The 24581-nt window shown below is 33.1% G+C and overlaps 2 protein-coding genes across 3 annotated transcripts; both read right to left on the minus strand.

Moving 5' to 3' along the window:
- Window positions 1-490: 490 nt before the first annotated feature.
- LOC114382225 (probable serine/threonine-protein kinase WNK10) lies at window positions 491-3985 on the minus strand. The gene is made up of 7 exons (XM_028341501.1): window positions 3464-3985; window positions 3328-3365; window positions 2991-3218; window positions 2268-2488; window positions 2010-2167; window positions 1469-1871; window positions 491-1386 (listed from the first exon to the last, which is right to left on the minus strand). Exons 1-7 carry the CDS (start codon window positions 3512-3514, stop codon window positions 629-631), a joined length of 1857 nt encoding a protein of 618 aa, XP_028197302.1. The 5' UTR covers window positions 3515-3985; the 3' UTR covers window positions 491-628.
- Window positions 3986-15507: 11522 nt separating this feature from the next.
- LOC114382262 (calcium permeable stress-gated cation channel 1-like) lies at window positions 15508-22180 on the minus strand. Of its 2 annotated transcripts, XM_028341552.1 has the most exons (12): window positions 21714-22180; window positions 20838-21157; window positions 20604-20759; window positions 20072-20207; window positions 19661-19762; window positions 18932-19048; window positions 18762-18842; window positions 17931-18271; window positions 17596-17841; window positions 16957-17281; window positions 16511-16744; window positions 15850-16122 (listed from the first exon to the last, which is right to left on the minus strand). In XM_028341552.1, exons 2-12 carry the CDS (start codon window positions 21149-21151, stop codon window positions 15850-15852), a joined length of 2325 nt encoding a protein of 774 aa, XP_028197353.1. In that variant the 5' UTR covers window positions 21152-21157; window positions 21714-22180. The 2 variants fall into 2 exon arrangements, with proteins under 2 accessions (XP_028197354.1, XP_028197353.1); XM_028341553.1 differs by lacking the exon at window positions 21714-22180 and having other exon boundaries at window positions 15508-16122; window positions 20838-21151.
- Between the last annotated feature and the right edge of the window lie 2401 nt (window positions 22181-24581).

Below are 24581 nucleotides of genomic sequence, written 5' to 3' on the forward strand. Positions count from 1 at the left end.
TGAAGGTGAAAGAAAATGAATGCAAAGGGAAGATAAGATATAATTGGTGTGCTTCCAAAGAGAAGAATACTAATGCGACATGGAAAGTCGCAGGAGAACCGAGACACGACGACATACAACACCACACTTAACCACAATATTCAGTCAACGACACAAGATATGACTCAGGCCAGCACTGACGAGTACAGTTCTACATATCCTCCTACGCCCACACTTGATTGATGTTCCACGAGCTCAAACGGTGTTTTTTGAAAAAGAAAATCATGAGAAAAGAGTCGTGAGTTCGAGAACAGGATTTCGAAAACTTTCAAGTAAAAGAGGATGAAGGTTATAAAAGAAATACGCGAACGATTTAAAATATTCTTTTATCAAGAAGAGAATTTCAATTTCTCATCTTTTAAAAGAAAATTGAAATTTCACATTTTTAATTGTTTAAAATTCCAAAAACTTAAATTCTTCATGAAAAAAAATCTAAACAATGAATTTTATATTACAGAAATTTAAATTCTCTGATAAATTACTTTCCTTAGTTAAAATTCTCTATCCAAACACACTCTTAACATAAATCAAATGATGTAAATGAATGCAAAAAAAATTGCATATTTAAAAAAAATCAAAGAAAATCATCCTAATGCATCACATCACAGGTATGTTTCTCGCCATGTCTCCTCTTCAAACTTTCTATGGCTGCCACCCTCATCATCTCAAGCTCACGAAAGCGTTGTTCAAAGTATGTATCTATTGCTTCAATTTCCAACCGCAGCCCTTCTGAAGGATCTTTGTCAGCTAGAGTAAGAGAACATATACTTGATATGTCAAAGTTTTTGAATGGGCAGCAACATGAATTGATTAAAGAGCCTGATGAGTTCTCTGATTGATTCTTGTGTCCATCCTCTTGCCCACAAAACCTGACATCTGAAGTGGAATTGAATGCATCAAACCCCTCCCAGAATTCATCAAAAATAAAAATGTCAGGCTCTACAACTTTAGAATCTGAGGCAACTGTAATCCCACACTCCACTGATATATCTGACATAACAGATTCTTGTTTCTCCAGATCATCCCCGTCAACAGGCCATGAGTGAACTAGATCCTTAAACACAGGCTTCATATCATAATCACTTGATTGTAATGGCCAGTGGCAGTTGAATTGTTCACCATTCTGAACTTCCGAAGAAGGCCTGTACAATTGATCTGTTCCGGATGAGAGTTTCTCACTTAAGGGTTTCAAGTTGGGGACAAGCTTAGCAATCATGTCATTTATTAGCTCTGCAATGACAGATACATCCTCATTTGTGAGTTCCAGATGTTCCACCATCTCCTCAGCAATGGAAATTGCTGTATCAGAATTGATATAGAATGGGAAATGGATATTCCTCGCTCCACCTAGAGACATATTAAGTATTAGGCATATGTATCTGCATATTGCACAGTAAAAGAAAAAAAGATACATCTGAACGTAACTCACCACAAGCATTTGCAATTCTCAGTGTGAGTGAAATTGTACTTTCAGCATTTTTCTCCCCTCTTAGCATAAATTTGTTATTCTCGGTCATCCTCACAAGATCAAAAAATGAAACTTGAGAAGTTTCTTCAATTCTTCCCATGGAGGAGCCAGGTGAAGTACGCCTGGATTTAGAATCTATCTCCATGGGATGAGGCTCACATGTTGGTGGATTCACCAATTTGGTGTGAGGATTAGGCAGCTCCAGTATATCATGATTAATCTCCTTTGTGTTTTCAGTTGCAAGGAATGGGTCTTTCAGTAGTTCAGATGCAGACAATCTCATAGATGCTGGAACTAGACACTTCTCGATGAATTGCTTCACTTCAGGATCATTTACTTTGGCAAGAGCAGCAGGCTTTATACCCTGAAAGTAAAAAAAAAAATAAAAAAATCAAATGATTAATAACAAAAAAACAAGATAAATCAGCATAAATAAATAAAGAAAGAAAGAAAGAGAAAAACAGCACGAAATATTTAATTAACTCCATTGCAGCAGACTTACAGAGGTAACTTTCTTATATATCTGTGCAGGATTATTACATTCACTGTACGGGTACTCGCAGGTGACCATTTCTAAGATGCACATGCCAAAGGAATATATGTCAACAAGTTCATTGTATTCCTCCTCATAAAGCTCTGGGGCCATAAACTCCGGTGTACCTGTTACCAAGCAAGAGTGTTAAATGTTTATCTTCTATTTAATTTACAAGGTTTCATTGAGCAAAAACCTCAGGACAAGATCAGAAATCAAACATATTACCAATGACACTCCGGGCAGTTGGCTGCTGCATGACAATTGCCAATCCAAGATCTCCAATCTTAACCAGTCCACTATTCCCATTGACAAAAATGTTATCACATTTCAGGTCCCTATGAACAATAGGAGGACTGTGACAGTGCAGAAAGCACAAGCCGCAGAGAATCTGACGCGCCCAGTTCTTGATGGCTTTCATATCCACATTCTTATGCTTATTCCGGTACCTGCACATGAAGGATCCACATTCTTAGTTAAGCAGAAAAGCTTAACCCCTATTTGTTTTAAAGTGAAAACATCAATTCTTGCACTTTCAAGGTAAATAAGTGATTCAGATTAGCATAGGCTCACATCTCAATCAAATTTGATCAATGTCAACAACATCAAATCTACCAAACCGTAAATCAATCAAGCACTTAGTGTTTAGAACAAATTCAAAAAACTCAACTCATGAGAAAAGGAAAGCAAAAGGCTGAGCCCGTGATTGTTTTCAATTTAGAAAATCGATTCTGACATTCTCCAACAACAACAAAAAAACCACATTTCAATGTAAATATCCTTGGGCCTTGGCACACGTCTACCGGATAAAAATTAATAGGATTAGACACTCATCTCAATGTAAAAACGTGATTTGGATTAATGGAGACACTCATCTCAATCAGACAATCAAATTCAACAGACCAAACCCTAAAATGAATGAGTATTTATAGGAAAATAAATAAACTCAACTGCCTCAAACTTCCGGAGGTGAACAATTCGGTGATCATGTTGATGGTGCCGGTGGTATCATCGACCCAAGAATTATACAACTTGATGACATTGTCGTGTTTCAAGGACTTGAGCAGGTGAATCTCCGAGTACAATTTTTCCAGCTGCTGCGGCGTCTGCACAACGTCCTCAACGCTGATCATGTTCCAAGCAACTTCGATTCCGTCCACTTCGTCAAACGCTTTGTATCTGCACCAATCCAACATATAAAAAACAACAACATTCAAATTCAAAATAAATAACAATAAATAAAAGCGGCAAAGGAATGGATGAGTTATAGAGAGAGAGGCAGGCATACACAGTCTTGAAGGCTCCTTTCCCCAACAATTCATCGTACTGAAGAAGCATAAAGCAATTATATCGATTACAGAAACGCAATGATAAATATAATGATAAAATAAACAATAAGAATAAGGCAGCAATAGCATAGATACCCGCGCGTATCTGGAGGTTAGATCTTTCTCGACAACGTGGAAAGTGGTCATGGCGATGGCGATGGCGATGGCGATGGCGATGGCGGCGGCGCAGAGATGGAGATGGAGAGGGAGAGAAGAGAGTATATCAAAGAGGGGAAGGCTGAGGTTCAGAGAAGGCCTCGCAAGCGACGGAATACGAATCGAACGCCGATCGGAATCGGCATTCGACGGAAGACATTTTGTAGTTGTTGCAGAAAGGGGAAGAAGAAGAAGAATGGGAGCGCATAATCATTGACCCACCCATGAACATACCTCTATCTGCATCCCTTCACCACAAACCCTAATTCTAATTCAATTAATGAATCAATCCTCAGTATGATTTGATGATTTATTTCCACACAACTCCGGAGAGGATGGAAGGAGAAGTCGGTCGCACACACGCTAATTCCCTGACCTGATGCTTTTCCTTCTCCTTTTCCTTCGGGAACCCAACAACAGTACCGAACACGATACGATGCACTTTATCGGATGTACGCTTTTCTTTATCAGATGCCATATATATGATTTTCTTTTAAAAAAATATCTCGAACTAACACTTCATTCAAATTTTAATTTTACCATAAGATTTTATTTTTAGCCATGTCATTATATCCTATTTACAATTTAGCCCTATATCGTCGAATGGATATTGTCAAAACTGGCACAAGCGCATGCGTCTTGTGGATGCATCTCTATTACATTAAATTTAATATTTTGTGTAATTTTATTATGCTAAAATTAATACATCTTATATTATAATGGATGTGAATATTAATTTAAGTTGATTTTTTTAATTTAATACATTTTTATTAAGCTATCCTATTTTTGTTGTGTTAAATTTAATATATTGTAATGATTTTTTTATTATACACGATAATTACATAATAGTAGAACTACTTAATAAAATTAATTATTAAATTATATTGTGAACTTGGGTGTTATAAATAGGAATAGAAGGAGAATATTTTTATACTTCTACTATTTACCATCATTTATAATAAAAATTGTAAATAAATATTATAATTGTATCTATATTTTTTTTAACTCAATAATTCTATCATAAATATTCCATAATTGCTTCTGTACTGTTAATTTTTTTTCTTTATTTCATTATTTAATTTTTTGTACTTTTTTTTCTTTTTTATATTTAAAAATATGTCACCTACTTTTAACAAAATAACATAAATTACTAAATTAGTTTAGAATATATGAAATCTTTGGATGAATTTAAATATGATTAATGTTTTAAAGAAGATTATTGAATTGTGAGATATTTTATAATTTCTCTTGTTCAATTCACATTTTAATTATCATTTTTTATAAGTTTATTAAATATGTTGTAAAATATTTATTGACTATTGATCAATATTATGTTTATTTTTAATTTGGAGACACAATTTTTTTTATATGCTTAAATGTATTATCACAAATTAACAAGATAACATATAATTCAAATTCAAATGCAATAAGATAACATATGTTAAGGAAGTAATTTAAATTTAACTGTAATGTCACATGTGATAATCTGTGTAAAATTGAATAAATAAATATTACATAAATATATACTATAATTTTTTAAATAAAATAAATAATTTAAATTAGTAATCAATTCTTTTTTATCTTAATTATCCTATATCTTTCTTTTCTTTCTCTTAATTGTAAAACTTTTACATCAATTATTTTCATATTTACAATACAACATGTCTTTATTCTAACATTATCTTACACATGACACACACAATCTTTATTTTCTTTTTCTTTGATCTACATAAAGGAAACCTAAGTATTAAAAGAACTATAAAAACGATGTAAACCAACAAAAAAAATTAAAGCAATTCCTAATAAATGTTAGTAATTAAACACTACTATGAAGTTTTCAATTAATTCTAATTTTTTTAAAATTCGCAATTTTATGATGAACACTAAATGAAGATATGAACACCTGTTGGCGAATGGCGGCGAGAATTCCGGTATCGACGGTGCGAATCTCGTTCTGGATATTCTACATCAACGCTCCATGCCGGTAGAGAGGCCTCTGCACAACAAAGGCAAATTTGAGGAAAGTAAAGGTTTCCATTAGTTAGTATCTATTACTAAGTTTTGAAGGATAAAATAATTCTTATTCCATTTATCTATTGGTATAGATATAAAAGTGTGTTCAAAATTTAATCTATTTTCAAAATTTAATTTCTAGAGGCTAGATTATTATCTTCTAGTTTTCATAGATAGATAAAAAAAATTAATGATAGTAAAAGAAGATATTATTAAAAATTTATAATAATTCACTTCATTTGTTTAAATTAAACTAAACTCTCTTGATTGATAAATTCATAATTTAAATTATTAGTTTAAGCAACATACAATTGAAAAAGTATGAAAACTTAATTTGTTTTTAAAACTTAATTTTATATGAAATAAATTCATAAAATATATTTATATCTAGGTTTTTTCTTTCCAATATACATTACCTCTCTCATAATAATCCTCAATTTACATTATTTTTCAATTAAATTCCTAAAATACACTAATTTTTTTTAGTTAAGAAGTCGGGTTGGGTCAATCCGACTTCCCACTTGCATTTTTTTTATCTTGTAAATGTTATTTTATTAAATTTAATTTAAAATAATAATTTTTTGTTTATATTATTTAATTTTTAAAATGATAATATTTTTGGTTTAATAATTTATTAATAGTCTTAAAATAAATATAAAAAGACAAAGTGATTAAAAAAATATATTGATGAAAAACAATTTTAAAAAAATAATTGTTGATAAAAAACAATTTTTAAAATAAATTATTAATAGTCTTAAAATAAATAAAAAAATTGTCTAAGGAAAAAGTTGAAGATAAAGGTATGTTTGGACAATTTTTTTGTTATGGCCTTATTTTCGACAAACTCTACATTTTTTTTCCTGATACCCCGTTTAATTTTTCCGTCCATTTGAATGACAATGCGATTTGAAATCGAACGACTGGAAACATTTTTGTCCAATAGATGAAGAAATTGAACGGGATATAAGGAAAAAATGTGGAATCTGTCGGCAACAAGACCATAACAAACAAAATTATTCCAATATACCTTAATCTTCAGCTTTTTCCTTAAGCAAATATTATTGTTCATGTATTTTATTTATGATATATTATGGTATAAATAAATTATTAAACCAAAAATATTATCATTTTTAAAATTAAATAATATAAACAATTTTTAAAAAAATTGAATTTAATAAAATAACATTTACAAAAACTTGGATTTTCGATTTATTGCAGTACTAAGGAAAGCTCCATATTGAACCTCATCATGACAGTCTTCCATGTGATTTCCTTTGGATTTATCATTGTTGTTGGTTATTGCAATGGAAGTGCCAAAAACTTGGTGAGTCCAAAAGGACTAGTACCTTTTGGTGTGAAAGGAGTTGTAAATGGAGCTGCCACCAGCTAATTTAGTTATATAGGCTATGACTCAACTTCAACCTTAGTAGAGGAGATCAAAGATCCTTCTAAGAGCCCACCTATTGCAATTGTGGGTTGAGTTCTTATAACCACCATACTTTATTGCTTAATGTCTCTAACCTTGGTTATGATGGCTACTTACAACAAGGTAAGTAGTGTATTGAATAATAAGTATCAAATGGAGTCTACAATTCCTATTAATTTTCTTCAAATTAAGCTTGAAATGTTATTACTTCAATATATGCATCATATGTTACACATATATATATTGATAAATGTTAGTTTGTTTTGTAGTGGGCAGTGATATGTGATAAAACAATTATTATTGTGACTTTAATAGATATAAGATAAAGCTTTATTTTCAATCACTTTTGCTAAGATTGGTTTATTTAGTGTTTCCCTTCTCCAAGTAAGTAATTAGCCTACAATTTTTATGCCTTGTTGTTTTTTCATATTTTTGTTTTGCTTCAGTCACAAATAGGTGAAGAAGCATTGGAAAAATGGGAAAAATGTTTCCATGGTCAAATGAAGAAGCACCAACTTCATTTGACCATGCATTTTGAGGCAATGAACCTTTTCCTGATGTGGAAGTGGATGACCCAAACACTTGTCCAAGAATTTCAATTAATGACATTGACTGATCTTGTTCTAGAAGGTGTGTTAAAGGGTCCTTTCTGTAGTGTAATGGCTAGATAGGTATAGGTACAAGGTATTCTTGTTGCATGAATTTTAAATAATGCTTACTTTAATGAATATCAAGTTTTCTGCATCTCTAGAATCTAAATTTGTACTCACTTCAGAATTTTGAGGATTGTTGGTTTCTTTTGTGTTCATCTATGCTAATAAAGGGGATCCTATTGGAAGAAGAGAACAAGCATTTAAAGAAAAAGGTGAGAAATCAAGTAACAACGCACTCAATTTCTTTATATATGTTTACTTAAGAAAATAACATAGATTAAATAATGTAAATAGTATCCTCTTGTTCGTATCTAAAATCATGTTTAATGTTTTAACATGAGAGTAGCATTTTGCCTTTGTTGATGTTTTCTTTAGCTGGTTTTATCAGTTTGGAAAGTTAACAGCTATGTGTCTGATTATTTGGTTGGACTCTTTTTCTTTTCTTTATTTTGGATTTTTTTTTCTCTTACTACCATAAAATTGTATCTTACAAGATCTTAAATTGTAGCATATGAACATTCTAAATCTATTATTCTAGAGGAGGAGAATGAAAAAAAAGGAACTATAGAAGATAGTTCTACTTCAACTGATAAATCATTTGAAAGTATTGAATCTTACCTTCTTTGTTCTCAATAATATACTGTGAAATTTGAGAAAATAATTTATATTTTCACTTTATTTCCTATTTTCTAAAGCTTGTACAGGAAATAATGAAAATTTCGACTTTATGTAAGCATGGTTGTCCGTTTGTATTATTTTATTAGAATTAATATAGAAATTTTGTTATTAACCTCATCTATTATTTTATTAGAATTTTCTTTTTTTGTATTATTTTATTAGAATTTTTAATTTTTTTAAAAAAACAAAGACATTCTAAGATGGTTCTTTGAAAAACCATCTTAGAAAGTATACATTCTAAAATAATTTTTGAAAAAATTATCTTAGAATTCTTAATATTTTTAATTTAAAAAAAAACGTTCTAGCCATCTTAAAAAATATACCTTTTAAGAAGGTTCTTTGAAAAATTGTCTTAGAATCCTTAAATTTTTTTATTTTTTTAAAAAAAGAACAAGGATTCTAAGACAGTTTTGCAGAGAACTGTCTTAGAAAGTTTATTTTCTAAGACGGTTTTCCGAAAACCGTCTTAGAATTCTCATTTTTTTTAAAAAACAATCTAATACAATTTTCAACATAAAATCATCTTAGAAGAGTATCATTCTAAGACGGTTATTTGCATAAAAATTATCTTAAAATAATAATTTTTCTAAGATGATTTTTTAGAAACTGTCTTTCCACAAAGATCATCGTCTTTGAATGTGTTAGAAAACTGTCATAAAAACATGTATTTTTAGTAGTTGAAATTTTAAAAAAAGATCACCAGAGGTTTTTGCTGACTTCATGAGAAGTAGCAAGAAAATGAAGGTCAAGGCAGGGAGAATCCCTCAGATTAAGGATCAAGTAATAGAATAGAATGTATCTTTTGAGGAAAAGCCCATTTCCTCACCTGCTCCTGAAGTGTCTGTGTCAGAGAAAGAGATCTCTGAACAAAATCTAAACAGAAAGGGTATTTTGAAGGTGCTCGAAACACTACTGAAGAAAACCTTTTTGAAGGCTATTCTGAGCCTGCTCAGAATGAAGAGACAAAGGAAGAACCCTCTTAGAAAGAAGTTGAAGTGAATGAAGAAGATCCTTTTAAGGAACTTCTAGTTATGGTTCTTATGATACTTCCATAGAACACCTTTCTAAAGAGGAGAAGAAGAAAACAAAAGTCCATTTTGAGCATTAGAATGAGGTACTGGCAGTTAATGTAGGTGATAAGTTTGTTCAGAATGAAGAAGAAAAAGAGAGTCAGAAGGCTAATTCTCAAAAAGCTAATGAAGATATCCACCCTTCTAAGGGTGTGGAGGTTAAAAAAGTTCAAAATCCAGTTGTTCCTAAATCTATCCAAGATGATCTCAATGTGAAGAACATAGTTGATGTTCTTGCCAAACTTAGGACCGTTAACTCAAGTTTGAAGCAAGAAAGCTCAAAGAAAGAAAAAATGAAAAAGGAGTCATTTGAGAAAGGAAGAGAAGTTGAAGCTACTCCTAATATTGGTTAGAATTCCCAAGGTGTTGTTGTTGGTAAGAGGATCCCAGTGGGATCTATGAAGGGTTATATGTTCAACACAAAGAACATGTAGAATCTCTTCAACTCTCCAATCTTTGACACTTCTATCAAAGTTGCTTATGGACTTGGCCTAATTCTAGGTGAACTCTCTACCTTTTCTATTCCATTTCCTCCTCTCCCCACTGAGTCTATCAACATAGAACCTCCCAAGGTTTCTATGGATATTTCCAACATTCATATTCCTACTCCTCCATTTTCTACTAAACCCCTTCTAAAACAGTAGAGAATAAACCCACGTCTTTAGAGAAGAAGGTCAAGACATTTCATTCTGACCAAAAGTTGTTTTTCTCAAATGTAGATCAACTTTAGAGAACTATGAATGCATTCTATGAATGATTCCTCAAACTTGAGGAATGCATCTTTGATAAGGCAAGACCTGCCTTAATTTCTAAAGTGCCTCCTATGTAGCATGAGCCTCCACCACCTCCAAAAGCTTCAACCATGCCTTATTCATCCTCTTCATTTGAAAATTCCTCTCCTAGTAAACATGATTAGCTTATCATTCAATAACCTCCCTCATGTTTTTTGTGGGATGACAAAGGGGGAGAAGTTAAGGGAGAGAGATTGGTGTAGGGGGTGATAACTGTGAATTTTGGGCTTAATTAATAGTCAATTTTTACTAAGAATGATTAGAATTCCTTTAATTTATTGTTGTTTTTAATGAAATAATGAGAAATTTAATATTATGTTAGTTTTTTTACCAGTGGGATACAAAAGAAGAAAATTACAAGTGCTTTGGAGGGAAATCAATGCAAAAAACTTGAAGAAAAAGCCTTGAAGAAAAGTTGAAGATTGGGATAGCTCGCTTAGCATACAAGACAGACCCAACGCGTCTTCTCGCTTAGCGGCCATCCCAAGCTTAGTGCGAAGAAGACCCACGAAGAAGCCCCAAAGGCGCGCTTAGCATGAATGCCGCACTAAGTGCATGATTGCCTTGCTAAGCCCAGACATTGTCACACTCAGCGCGTGATTGCCCGCTAAGCCCAGAAAGGCGCGCTTAGCGCGAGGTCGTGTGGATTTTAAGCTACCTTAAGCCTATAAAAGGAGTATGAGGCAAATGAGAAAGACAAACAAAGACTCAAAGCTCTCTAATGAATACATCCAAAATCTAAGCATCTCAAATAGGGGGAAACCCTCCATCTTTAGCCATTTTCCCCTTCTCTTCCATTATCCATCCCTTTTCTTCTTCTATCCACACCAGCTCCTAAAGTGTAAAACCTCTCATGGCAATGAAATGCTAAACCCCCATTGTTGGGAGCCTAGCAGCTAAATGCCCTTGTAATGTAATTTTTCCTTATTATCTATTTAATACAATGCCAGTTTTTATTGTTTCTTTCTTGTGCTTTATTTGTATGATTGGATCATCCATGCATCTCTTTAGGGATTAGGCATTGAGATTTTTTTAATTTCTAAAGAACTGGGAAATGACATCTAAACAAATCATTTCTAGGGATAGAGTGGTATTGTTTAGCCTATGCATACATCTTTAAACTTCATGCAATTTACTGTTTTATCTCTACAAAGGGATTTGGGAGAAAGAATAGATAAATTAGACTCTTCAACGTGAGAGATCAGGGTTGAGTATCTTAGTAGATGTGGGTGGAAATTGAAATAGTATCAAATAGAGAAATACATTAACATTGCATTAAGGGTAATTAGGCATGTCAGGCCCTAACAAATTTAAACTTTGAAGTCATCTTTCACATTCAAATTATTGTTTATTTTTCTTGTCCTTTTATCTTCTACTTTTCCCTTAATTTTCCACTTTTAATTCCTTATCCCTTGCTTGAAAATTGGGTTTACACCAATCTAAGTACAAACAAAGTCCTTGTGGATTTGACATTCGGACTTCCGTTTTACTTTACTACTTGTGACAATTTGGTGCACTTGCTAATGAGTTAACAAGGGGTCAGTTTTTTTTGGATCATATTATGTTTTATGCTTAATTTAGATTTCATTTGTAAACATCTTTTGTAATGATCCTTTGTATGAGTGTAATTGATCTAATTGAATAGTTACTCTTCTAAGTTTTCTTTTTTATTTTCTTTCTACATTATATTGTGAATTAATTGATATAACTTATAATGCATGATTTGAGGGGGAGCCTCACCTTATGAAACAAAACTAATGTATACTCCCAGGGGGAACTAACAAATGTAAAACCCAGAAAGTTACTAGCATCCCTTGAATTTGCTCCTAAGGGTTTGTCATCATCAACAAAAGGAAGATTGTTGAATAGACATCCCTGGTTTTAATTATGACAAACCATTAACAATGCAAATTGAAAGGATGATGGACTTAAGTGATGGCTAACATTTCTACTTAAGTGTTTTAGTGTTTATTCCCTTAAGAATCATATGTGTTCTTTCATTGTAAGGTACTCAGAATGATGCTTAGAAAGATTCAAAGAACTATTGTCAGAGTTAAGAACTCAAAAGATCTTTTGAAGCCTATCAGAATGATGAAGTTTGCTTCCATCTAAGTACTTGGTTCTTGGCAAGATACTGAACAACAAGGCCTTACACAAAAGATTCATCAGAGGCTACTTGAAGAGTATCACGATTCAAAATGAAGCTATGTAAAGTCTGCACATCAGAATGATGAAAACTCTGACTCTGAGCATCACTTGAACAATATCAAGAGACTTAAGTCTAACATTTCTTCTACTTCCATATGTAGTCAAACACTATATCATACTTCCATATTTTTGGTTGTACATGTTATATTTTAAACAAAAAAGACAACCTTGGAAAGTTTGATGCGAAATCAAACAAAACAATTTTTCTTGGATATTCTCTATCTTCTCAAGCATACAAAATTTACAATCTAAGAGCTCAAGTTGTAGAAGAAAGTATGCATGTTGTGTTTGATGAATATGATAGTACACTTGACAAAAGAAGAATTTCAGATCTAGAAGAAAAACTAGAAAGAACAAGGATCAACAAACATACTCAGAACATTGCACCTTGCGCATATAGCCTAAAGAAAAGAGAAGAAGATCTTTTTGAGGTAGCTTAGAAAGGTTCAAAAAAGCAAAGTTTAGAAAGACAAAGTTCAGAACAAAAAATAGAAGTTGGTATTCCCAAAGGCTGGAAATTTGTTTCTTTCACATCCTCCAAATCTAAATCAATGGATAGCAACATAAGCCTTTCCAACAACACGCATAGATGCAAGGAAAAAGGAAATGTCTCAACCTTCAACTTAAAGTTGATCCACACAACGAAGTTAGCCTACGAACTTCACTCATTTCGCTTCTCCGGTACAACAATCTGTGGACATAGGAACACGCGACCACCATCGGTGACCCAATTGGATGAAGAACATAGTGCACATTGAAGACCATAGTCGTGACAAAGACCACGATGCACGGCAGAGGTCATACCTATTTGCAAAGTTGCAAGATAATACATATCCACCACCATATGGCTTGGAACATATCTCTTTTGGATACAACCTCTCTAGTGCCACTGCGACCACTGTGCTAGCACGTAGGAAGGCTCTAGTTCCCACTAATGTCTCAGTCTAGAACTCGTGGTAGTCGTTGGAGTCTAGATCTAGAACTCATCGCCGTCATTGGGCTTGGCAATTACGAGGACATTGAGACTAAATCTGGAACTCGCAGACTAGATCATGTTGTCGAGACTAGATCCAGAATTCACCAGGTATTTCATTTGTGATTTGGGGAAATGAGTGAAGTTCATGGGCCAAGTTTGTGGTGTGGTGGATATGGTGGGGGTTTTGGGTGATGGTGGAAGGTTGAAGGTTTAAGAAGTTGAAGACTGAAAAGGATGAGGGATGAAATTTTATTTTGGTTATTTGTTTTTTTAAAAATAAAATAAAGATAATGACGAGTTTTAGCCACCAATATGTTAATTAATTATTTCAAAATTCAAATATTAACAGGACATTAACGTGTGCTAATGAAAATTGAAAGCAATAATTAAAATGAGACACTTTACAAACCTAAAGTACCAAAATGAAACTTAAAACTTAATTTACCAAAATGAAACAACGGTGAAACATAACATAATGGACCAAAAGTGATATTAAGTCAAAAAAATAAGATATGATCTTTGCTAGGAAAAAAAATCAAAGGGTTACAACAGATTATAGTTATGAGTGCATTTTGTTTTTGTTTGCAAGATGACAAGGTCAAATGGAAAGAGTTGAAGCCACATAACTATAGATCTTTTTCTATAAAAAAAATAAAAATCAAAGGATTCTAGTTGTTTTGTCCTTCAACTTTAAAGCCAAAGTCAAAGCCAACTCGGGCAAATATGTGGCAACGTCAAACAAAATAGAAATACCTTGTGATCTAGTCTTCCCAATTCTATCAAAATTGCCACTGAAATCTCTGAAAGCGATTTGAACGTGTGCATATCATGGGCCTACTTGTTTGAAAACCCTCATTTCATGAGCATGTACTTGAGCGGTGATTCCTGTTACAATGATACATCTCTCCTCGTGCTGCACCTCCAAGACAACACCGTGTGTTGCAGCATTTGCCCTCTTCTAGTTCTACTGCTATGCCTATGCTCAAATTAGATTTAGATTGGCCATCTCCGTTTCAAGGGAATTACCATTCTATTTAAATCTTGAATTGTGCTAGTGTTAATGGCATTTTTTGCCTTTGTCGAGGCTATAAAAGACTTGTTTTGTGGAACCCAGCTACCAAAGAATTCAAGCTCCTTCCTTCCGAGCCTCTGGTTTCTCTTTCTAATGTATATCTTCTGTGCTTCTTTATCATAGATTTGGTTATGACTGTGCTAGGAATGACTTCAAGATTCCATGCTTTCGAATTTGGCTAGAATGCCCTTGTTTTGCGAGCTCTTATGGGAGATATATAGTCTAAAAACTGGTTCTTGGAAGAAACTTGAGCTTAATATGCCTTATTGTCATTACTGCGTGAGCCGTGCGGGTGTCCGAGTCTACTTGGATGAAATTGTCATTGGTCGGGTAAATACGAAGCTGAGACTGATGATCAACAATGTTTGGTGTCCTTCGACTTGAGCACTATGCTGTTCTTTACAACACAAATATCCTCAGACATCATGGATGATGATACCGTTCTTGATTTTAGATTTCTGCGGAGACACTTGCTGGTATTAAATGGATCCATTGCTTTGGTCTCAAATTATACAAAGGCAGCTACTGTTTGCATATCAATTTTGGGTCAAGTTGGCCTGAAGAAATTATGGACTAAACTCTTCATGCTTGGCCCCTACCCCATGCATCAAGGATCTTGTGGGAGCCAAAAGAAAGGCGGTATATTCTTCAGAAAAAAAGATGATCAATTAGTCTGGTTGATTTTAGCACCCAGAAGATTCAGGAGCTTGGTATCAAAGGAGGAAAGATAATCATTTATGAGAAAAGTCTTCTTCCAATTGAAGGAATAAATAATTAATTGTTTTCTTGTGTTTGCCCTAGAAGAAGTTTATGGCAACGGTTATTAGGATTTTACTTTGTATGCAGTGAATATTGCTTTATCAGTATTTTCAAGGTTTACTCTCTGTTTGTAAACTAAACTAAACCAATCTTTGTTTCATATTTAAGAATGATATTTTGCCTTTCCTTAAGTTTATATAGAAATAGTTTTAATTTGTGAAACTTGATAATCTTATAATAGTTTCTCTATTTGTCAATCTTTCCTTAAGTTTATCTTGCAGTTTTGTTTCTGAAACACACCCTTGTACCAAATCAAAGCCTAAAGCTGATACACGCAGTACCAAAAAAAAAGTGCTAAGCATCTATGTAACTTGCAATATAATGTACGGATCATAAAAGACAAAACCTGTTCTGTTCATCTATTAGGGAAGCAAATTCACTAGTATTCAACTAAATCCTAAGCATTACAAAAATATCTACTAGATAGTCTACGTGTAGCGATTTCATCGGCCTGGCAAAAACTTCAAAACAATTCCTTCAGCAGGAATCACTACAAGAGACAACCCATCTTCCTCAACTTTGTCAAGTGATGTAGCTTACTATATTTGCACTTGCACATCATCCTAGTCTGTTGAGAAAATAATGGCCTAAAGTCCAATGTACAGTGATCTCATTTTGCTTTAAGGCTCTGGATGATTTCCAATGCCATCAGACAGAGAAGGAGATGATGCATCATTATTTTTGCTTGGCAATGGTGTATTCCTTCGCGATTGGCGTTTTGTGCGCACAGTCACACTTTCAGTTTCCAAGTCCATACTGAGTATATCTTCCTCATCATCATCGTCATCCATGCTGTCCTTAAAAACTGGATGAACGTAGGCATTCTGAAGATAACCTTTCAAGTTCAGGTTAGGTTCTGTTGTTCGTTCTAATGTATCTTTCATCATTGCTTCCTGCATAAATAGTTCGGGAAGACAACATCAAAATTCCATGAAAGAGGAAACTTGTATACCAAGTCCAAATTGATTTACAAGATACTTATACAGTGTGCTCAAATCTATTCTTTAGATTCAGATTAAACTAAAGTGATGATACATGAAGTGCAGCCATTTCACCATATAATAAGTCCATATAACACATGCACATCATTTTAATGTATCTGAACCTTTGTCATGACACCGTAGATAGTAAATTGGCAAGAGTACATGTTATAGAACAAACCTTATATATTGATGGTTTCAATTATATCTAACTAATAAACAGCCAAAAACAGAAACTGGGACTCTCCAATAAAGCAAACAGTTCAAAGAATTACTAATCACAAAGGACAAATTGGCATACCTGTAAGGGAAATTTAACAAATGCTGATTCAAAACGGCCTTTGCAGTACCTATGGAACCATATGGTTAGTATTGGGAGCACAACGAGAAAAGGAGTTGACGAAGCAGCTTTCTTGGTGGTGAGGAGTCCCATCAGAACTATCTGTGAGACTAGAAGTGCCATCACGATACGGAAATGGACATCAGGCCAGAATGCTGCACCACTCTCATACTCCTGATTATAAACGTTAATGATCTGCATTTGGAAAACAATTAGAAGGTACAGGGTCTTCATCTCATGTATCAGTGCTAATGTATAATAGGGATTAATGTATAAGCCACTATGGTGCTAACTGTGTTGTGTGCATTTTTAACGAATGATTAATGGCACTGGCACCAGAATCATAAACGTGCATATAAACTTCAATCATCATTGATCTGTTCACTATAAATTTTACATCTCTGTACCTGATGACGGAACACAAGATAGGCCAGGCCAAAGAAAACTATTATGAAAGGAAGAACAGCAGGTGTCACTGCAGCATATACTAGACCCAACAAAAAGTACAATTGTATACGAGGTTCTCCAGTGTTGAAACCAATACTCCCGGGATCCATGGCCTCTTCCCTGTCCTTTTCAGTTTTCACCAAGAAGAAATTCTTCAAGTGATAAACAATTAGCGGCTTCAACATCAAAACCTCTGCAGCTATACTGGCCCATCCATCAATCATTATATAAGTAATGAAGAAACTTGCTTTTAAAGGAATAGCAGTGCCAATTGTTACAGGATATCTGCCAAAAGTATTACAAGAGTGCTTAATTTTATCCACGTTGCATAAATTTAAGGCAAATTCTTGATCAATAATGGTAAATATACTGTTGATTAAAAGGAGTATTTCATAGTAGAGTATAACACCATTATTTTTTAATAGCAGGAGTGAATCCAGAATTATTGTCATTTTCACGTAACATAATATATTGAGTACTAGCAAATGGTTACTAAATTGCACGCAAAACACAGATCACCGGAAATATAATAATGCCAATTTACAAAGTAAATAATTACAAAGAAGAAAAAACCAAGTTCTCTATATTGAATGACTTACTGGTTGGCTGGTTGGTGAATGAAAGAGCTCAGCTGTTGAAATGCTGTTCCAGTAAGTATGTTCCCAAGGAATATATTCACAAAATTGAAAAGATAATATCTAGAAGCTGATCTTCTCTCCAGAGAAGATATAGATCCATAGCCTTCAAATTTAGACATGATCATCAATATTGTTGGCAAGAAGATGAGGAATAGCTTCAACACAATACCGGGCAGAAAACCTTGAATGAATGACTTAATGAAAGGGCTGCAGAATGAAATATGTTTGAATGAGTAATCTCCAGTGATGCAAGTGAAATTATATCTTGAGAGTTCCAATCATGAGATTAGGCTTACATGTCAACAAGTGGCTTCAACCATGGTGCCGCTTTTTGGATTCCATCAAGACTTGCCAGAGTTTGAACAAATGCAATGGGGATCATAAAAAAGAAAGTGAGAAAAAAGAACGCCACTGCTGTGATTAACCTCCTGACAGTGAGGGAAACATATGGAATTGGCAAGTTTCGCCAATATACATCTCGTGGCTCTGGAGCCCATTCAGTCAGCCAAAGTGTTGGATTTCTGGTTTGCTGAGTTTGTGCACAAACAGCAGCAGCCCATCTTGTTTTAAATGAAACAAATGCAGCAGGCATGATGGCCTTGGGATCATTTGTGACATTTTCCCTCTCCTCAACAATCTGCAAAATCACCTCTGACCATCAAGAGAATTCTTAAAGAAAGAAAACAAAAGCAATGAAATCAAAATATGGCTATTTACAAATGACCTACTATGCAAATACTGGCCTAAGTGAAATTGAATTAAACAAGTTCCTTCATCATTTGTTGTAGTCCAAAGTTGATTTGCACAAATTCTAGCGAGCATTCAGAGAAGTCTTTGTTTCAATCTAAATGATAGATAAAGAAAAGCTGCTACATGAGAAATTAATTTCTTCATGATAGCAGAATAAAACTCAAGCACATGCGATAAAGTAAAGATACTAGCAGGATGTTTGGGAAATCCTAGCCTAAAATGAACTATGCATAATTCAAGTCAGATTCCCATGTAAGAATAATTTTCGAAAGTTTGTCAATGCATTGATATTAGCATGAAAAATACTATTTTAAGAAATCATTAGCATGTGCGACGTGATCAAATTTCTAAAAGAAAAGAAAATATATGATACTTACTTCTTTTGACAACTTGTCAATTTCAGTGATGTGATGATCAATAGCATCCACTTTCTTTCCCCAAAGACCAAGGAAACCAGTCTGGTAAAAACATACAATAGGGAAAGCTCAAGTAAAACCTAGATTGTTATGATAAATTTCGGAGGGAATATCAATTTATATTTAAATACCTTTATTTCAGGTCTTTTTGAAGTTCTTTCAAGCTTATTTTGATAGTAGACAAGCCAATTCTTCAACTTCTTCTTCTTTTTAACCAACTTAGCAAGTTTGTTGGCATCATAAACAACCTGCGCAAACGTTAAATAAATAGGCTGACACAAACTACTTCTACCATTAAAAGAAAAATACAATGATAATTCTAAATGTTTTCAAAATTTGTATTCAAAAAAAAATATGACCCGTCTTAAGAACAACACTATATTGGGTGTCAAAAGATAGGAAAATAGAAGGGAAAGTTAGGGTTTATATGGTTTAAGACAACATTTTCTGTTTCGGTTACTGTTTATGTCTAATTACAAAAATACCACCTTGTTTACACTTTGTTGCTTTCACTATTTCCCATATAATTGAAAATATAAAACAAAGTAAAAAATGACTTTTTGTAATTACTAGTGAAAACAAGAAATGAAAAAAAAACATTTTCTGAAATCAAACATGTCAGTTTTCATTTAACACTAATTAATAATGTATATGTATACTCCATTCAAAGTGTAAACTTGAATTCAATTAACATGGTGAAATGCAATAACAAAGCGACTTCTGGCCTCAAGATATCGAGACCTTGTAGGACAGGATGAAACTTAGAAAATAGAAACCTTTCAATGCATAATATCAAAATAAGTAACATAATAAATGAATATACCATTTGAGAAGTGTAAGTGTAAACTGGAGGAACCAACCTGGTGAGTCAGATAGTGACCTGGATGATTGACCAGAAAGAAGTGCTCAACAAGCTCACTCACAGATTCATCAGGGTCGGGTGGAATATTTCTAACAAGCACCTGATATTTTTTTGAAGTATAAATATGTAAGATGTTAATCACTAGTGTATGACAATTCAATACAATTGCAACAATTTTCTTGAATTTGTCCGAGTATAAAGATGCACAAGAATTGGATTGCTCTGTTGTAATACAAGAAGATGCAAAAAACTGTTAAATATGCAACTGAAATCTACCAAGTATAGCACCACCTCCAACATCTAAAACCTCAAATAAGAATTCATTGCTTCTTTGTAAAGATGCTCAAAGATGAACAAATTATAGTAATTATTATTTCTTTTAAAATGAAAGATGACAAAACCATTTTACCGTAAATTGATCAGGACGACGCTTTTCTGCTGCAAGAAAGCCAAGTCTCATTGTTGCAACCTTCTCATACTCCTTTAGCAAAACATAGCAAGTCCAAAAGGTAAATGTATAAGCCATTACTATGTGTCCCCAAAACCTGAGGAAATTCACAAAATTTAGTAGATAAATTAGATCATCAGATAGTAATCAATATGCACCCCAATAGTGACTGTAACAATGTTAACAAGTGAGATGATGCATAGAAAATAGAATCAGTAATAGTCAAGTAGATTTTGGTGAATTAAGTGATGTTGTCTGAAACCTAAATTAAAGGTAATACAGATATAACAGAAGCTACATAGAAGATGCAAAGCAATTAAGATAAGTTTAAGGTAGCACCTAGTTAGACACAAAACCTAAAGCAACATGGATATACCATACTAGCCAAAGTATACATGTGGCACTGAGACAGTTCAAATTGGAAATGACTATACTAGAACAAATAATGATGGAGTAGCAGAATTGCAACAGCACTGAATGGAGAGTTTGAAACCTTTCAGATCCTCTATGGACATTTGAAATCGAGAGTTTATCAATGTCACTGGAGGTTATGTTTTTCATCTGGGCCCCTTCTAGACCAGTACTTGTGCAATTGACAGGAACCAGAACAATCCAAGCCAGGAACGCAATAGGAACAAAGATTTTAAGCCTGCATAATAAGAACAAAAAACATTAGAACAGTATTATGATTTGCTGAAGTGTCATTCGCTTAATGCTTCATACATACCCTATCAAGTAAATCCGCAGGTAAACAGCAGAGTCCAATCCAGCATGGTCAATAAGCTCAGGTTCTGGCATTCTAAGTGCTTCTGGCATCCAATTCAAAGAGCCAAGATATGCTCTCCAGTCTAAATTGATGAACTTGCTCACAAGCGGTCTTCCATGAACTGGATCTGTTCTTAAACCCTTCAAATACCATTTTGGAAAGTACACTCGATCGTTCCATGGTTGAAGCCTCAAAATAGCAAATGCCACAAAGAAAAGCAATGCACTGGAAATGTTTATGGCAGCAGCAACTCCAATATCCGACAGCGTCGTCATTTCATTCTGCAAAGAGTTAGATTAATACAAAACAATTTTGAACCAAACTCCAAGTGAAATATTTAACTACCAGAAGGTCATGCTTTTTGAATAAGATTTTTATATTATTCTAGAATTCCATTAAATGAGTAAACGAACATAGACAGTTTATCTACATCTACATAGTCTACAAGCAAAACTTGAAACAAGAGTTTTTCTTCATTTTTTACGTATTATTTTTCAAAAACTGATTAACAATTAATTTCTTATAATTGCAAAATCTTATATCCTTAGCATCAGATTTATGACACCACAGAGCTAATAACAAACACTAAACTCAATAAGATACTCCTAACTTCTTGTGTCCATAACTTAAACTTCCCTATTCAATAATGAAGTAGTACTCAACTCATACAATCCTGAACGAGCAATTAGAAACCAAAAGGAGACAAACTAATCATTATCAAAGTCAAAGTCTTATATTTTAAGTTTTAATCACCTTCACTCAGCAGAAATAATAATAAATATAACGACAGCCAATTTCATGATGAGAAAACAACGAACGTAAGATTGAGTTACTCACAAACAGAATTCCGAGGTTGCAGAGTTGAAGATGCAACGTAGGGTGAAAGGGTGTTTTTTGTTTGAAGTTTGTGTATGAGTTGTAATATCTTGGAAACCAAACAAAGAACCTTTTTTGGGTAGTACAAGTGCAACACACGCCACTCTCACCTGCTTCTTGAGTTCAGAAACAGGAATCCATCACGTTAACATCCACCACCTCCTTCACGATTTACAGTCACACGCACAGAGAAAAATCATAAAACAAAACAAAAGGCACTGGCGCTGAGTGATACAACAGTAGTGTCTCCAGAGCTTTCTTTGTCTCCAGAGCTTTCTTCTTAACTTGGGACTATTGTAGTCAGTTAGTTTTATAACGGCAAAATAAAATATCGCAGGATTAGACAAAACATGTTCACTTACACACCATAGAGTTGCAATGCAAGTATCCAGCTTCTTAATATTTTTTCCAATGTTTTTTCTTCCTGTTTATCTTTATAATAATATGTTTCTATTTCTACCTCTCAATTGTTGAGAGAAAAAAGAAAAAGTGAACATGAATTATTCGTAGGAATTTGTGCACGTGAATGAAAGTAACGGGTGGACGATAGATTTATGTAAAAAAATAGCTATAAGCAAACAATTATGAGATTGTGACGTTGATATTAAAAAATTGACATTCAAAATAACAATATAATAAAATATTGAAAAATAGTGTAAGACTGGGGATGAGGTGAGCTAAAGGAAAACGAATTACCGAAGCGCGTATCCGTGTCGATAATGTGTTGGGTTGCGTAGAAATGGGCCACGTACACAAAATCCCATTCCTTACTCACCAGTCACCGCTGAACGAATTTCATAAATCAAATCAATATGAAAATGATTTTGTTTTTGAATGAGTAATAATTAATCTGCAGATATCACGCATATGGATAACATATCATAAAGACAACATATCATAATATCATATTAATTCTCTTTTTTTACTTTCCGAAATATTATTAAATTATTTATTTTATTTTTAATTTATAAACATTTAATTTAGACTTAAATATATTTTTAATTTTTAATAAATATTCAATTTTTTATTTATTTCCTAATATTTTTTTTTACATTGGATTCCTAATAAAATAATTCTTTTGTTTTTTCTTGATATTTTATTTTAATTCCTAATAAATTAGTTAATTTTGCATTCCGACTAATAAATTAGTTAATTTTGTGTTCCTACTAATAACAAATGAAATTTTTTTATCAGGAACAATCACAAAATTTGTTAATTTATCAGGAACTAAAAATAAGTGTTAAAAACTAAAAATAAAATTGTTGATTTATTAAAAATCCAATGCTAAACAAAATTTAGTAAGAAGGAAAAGCTAGAATAATTATTAGGGATAAAAATATATTTAAGCATTAAATTTAAATGTTTTAAACCCCTACAAATACAGCTTTATCTAACTTTAATTTTTGCTATTTTTAAGTTCTTCCCATGATTTTTAAGATTGGACCCAATTGATGAGTTCACTTTGGTTGGACTGAAAAATCGACTCATTGATCGATCCATTTAATCTAAAAAATTGAATTATTTTAGATTTGGTGGAAATCAATCAAGAATCAATCAAACCAGTTTAGAACTGGTGTAGAAAACCAATTTGAACCAATACTTCAAAAAATACTTTTAATTTTTTTAAATAAATATAAAATATTCAAAGATAAAGGAAAACACATATTTAATTAAGATTATAAATAGATATAATTTTTTTATCAATGATTATTATTTTTTTTCCCTTATAAAGCATATCGTTGACTCATTTATATTAACTAGTATGTAGAACCGTGTAATGCATGAGAAATTAGCGTTTTTATTATTTGTTTTAAGGTATATAATTTTAGATTGTTAAGGTAAAAATGAAGTATCATTTGTTAATATGTAAATTTATTGATTATTTATTTTAATCTATATTAAGTCTTATAAATGAGATGTACATGGAAAAGGCTATTGTGTCCATGCTCCAGCTGTTGACATGTGTCCAATTTATTGGTTTTTTGGGCATTTCTGCATCAGACTTCCACCTCTGTTGGTTGCTCCACGTGTTTGCATTTCTTAAATTGCTTGCAGATGTCATGTGTTGTTGCATTGCCTGTTTTCTTCTTCGTTGCCTTTGTTTCTTCTTCATTTTGCTTTCTCCGTTTCTTTCTTGCTTTTTTTTTTCTCTTGCAGGTGTCATCGGTTCATTCTTCACCAACTGCGTTTGCTTTCTTTCTTCTTCGTTGCCTTTTTGCTTTCTTTCTTCTTCGTTGCCTTTTGCTTTCTTTCTTCTTCGTTGCCTTTGTTTCTTCTTCATTTAGGTTTCTCCGTTTCTTTCCTTGCTTTTTTTTTTGTGTTTTCCATGTCAGGTCTGGGTTTTGTTTTCTTTATGCTTAAATACTTAAAGTTTCCATGTTTATTTTCAGCTATTATTATCTGGTTTTGGTTTTTTCTGTTTTGGTTTTTGCTGTTGAGCTTTTGTTTTGTCGGTTTTGGTTTTTGCTTTTGGTTTTCGCTCTTGAGGTTTTGTTCCGTGCATGCACTGTGTGTTTGACACGGATTGTTGTTTCAATATGCATGTTTGGTTACACATGCATGTTTTTTGGTGGTGTTGTTGATTTGTCGTTCACAAATGTATTCTTTGGTTGTGTTATAGGCAGGGTCAAGGAGATCGCCGAATAGGTAAGTCTTTCACAGGAGCATGAGGTGACCTATAATTGTTAATTTGTGATTGTAGCAACAGTTAGACTAATGAACTCCTGCAGCAAATATCATAGGCGTAAAATCGACAACCTGTGATTCTTTTGTAAATAATTCTGTTATGTTTGATGTCATACCATGTAGCTGATGGTTTTCTTGGTGATT

The sequence above is a fragment of the Glycine soja genome, chromosome 13 (genome assembly GCF_004193775.1).
Source record: "Glycine soja cultivar W05 chromosome 13, ASM419377v2, whole genome shotgun sequence".
Lineage (NCBI taxonomy): Eukaryota > Viridiplantae > Streptophyta > Magnoliopsida > Fabales > Fabaceae > Glycine > Glycine soja.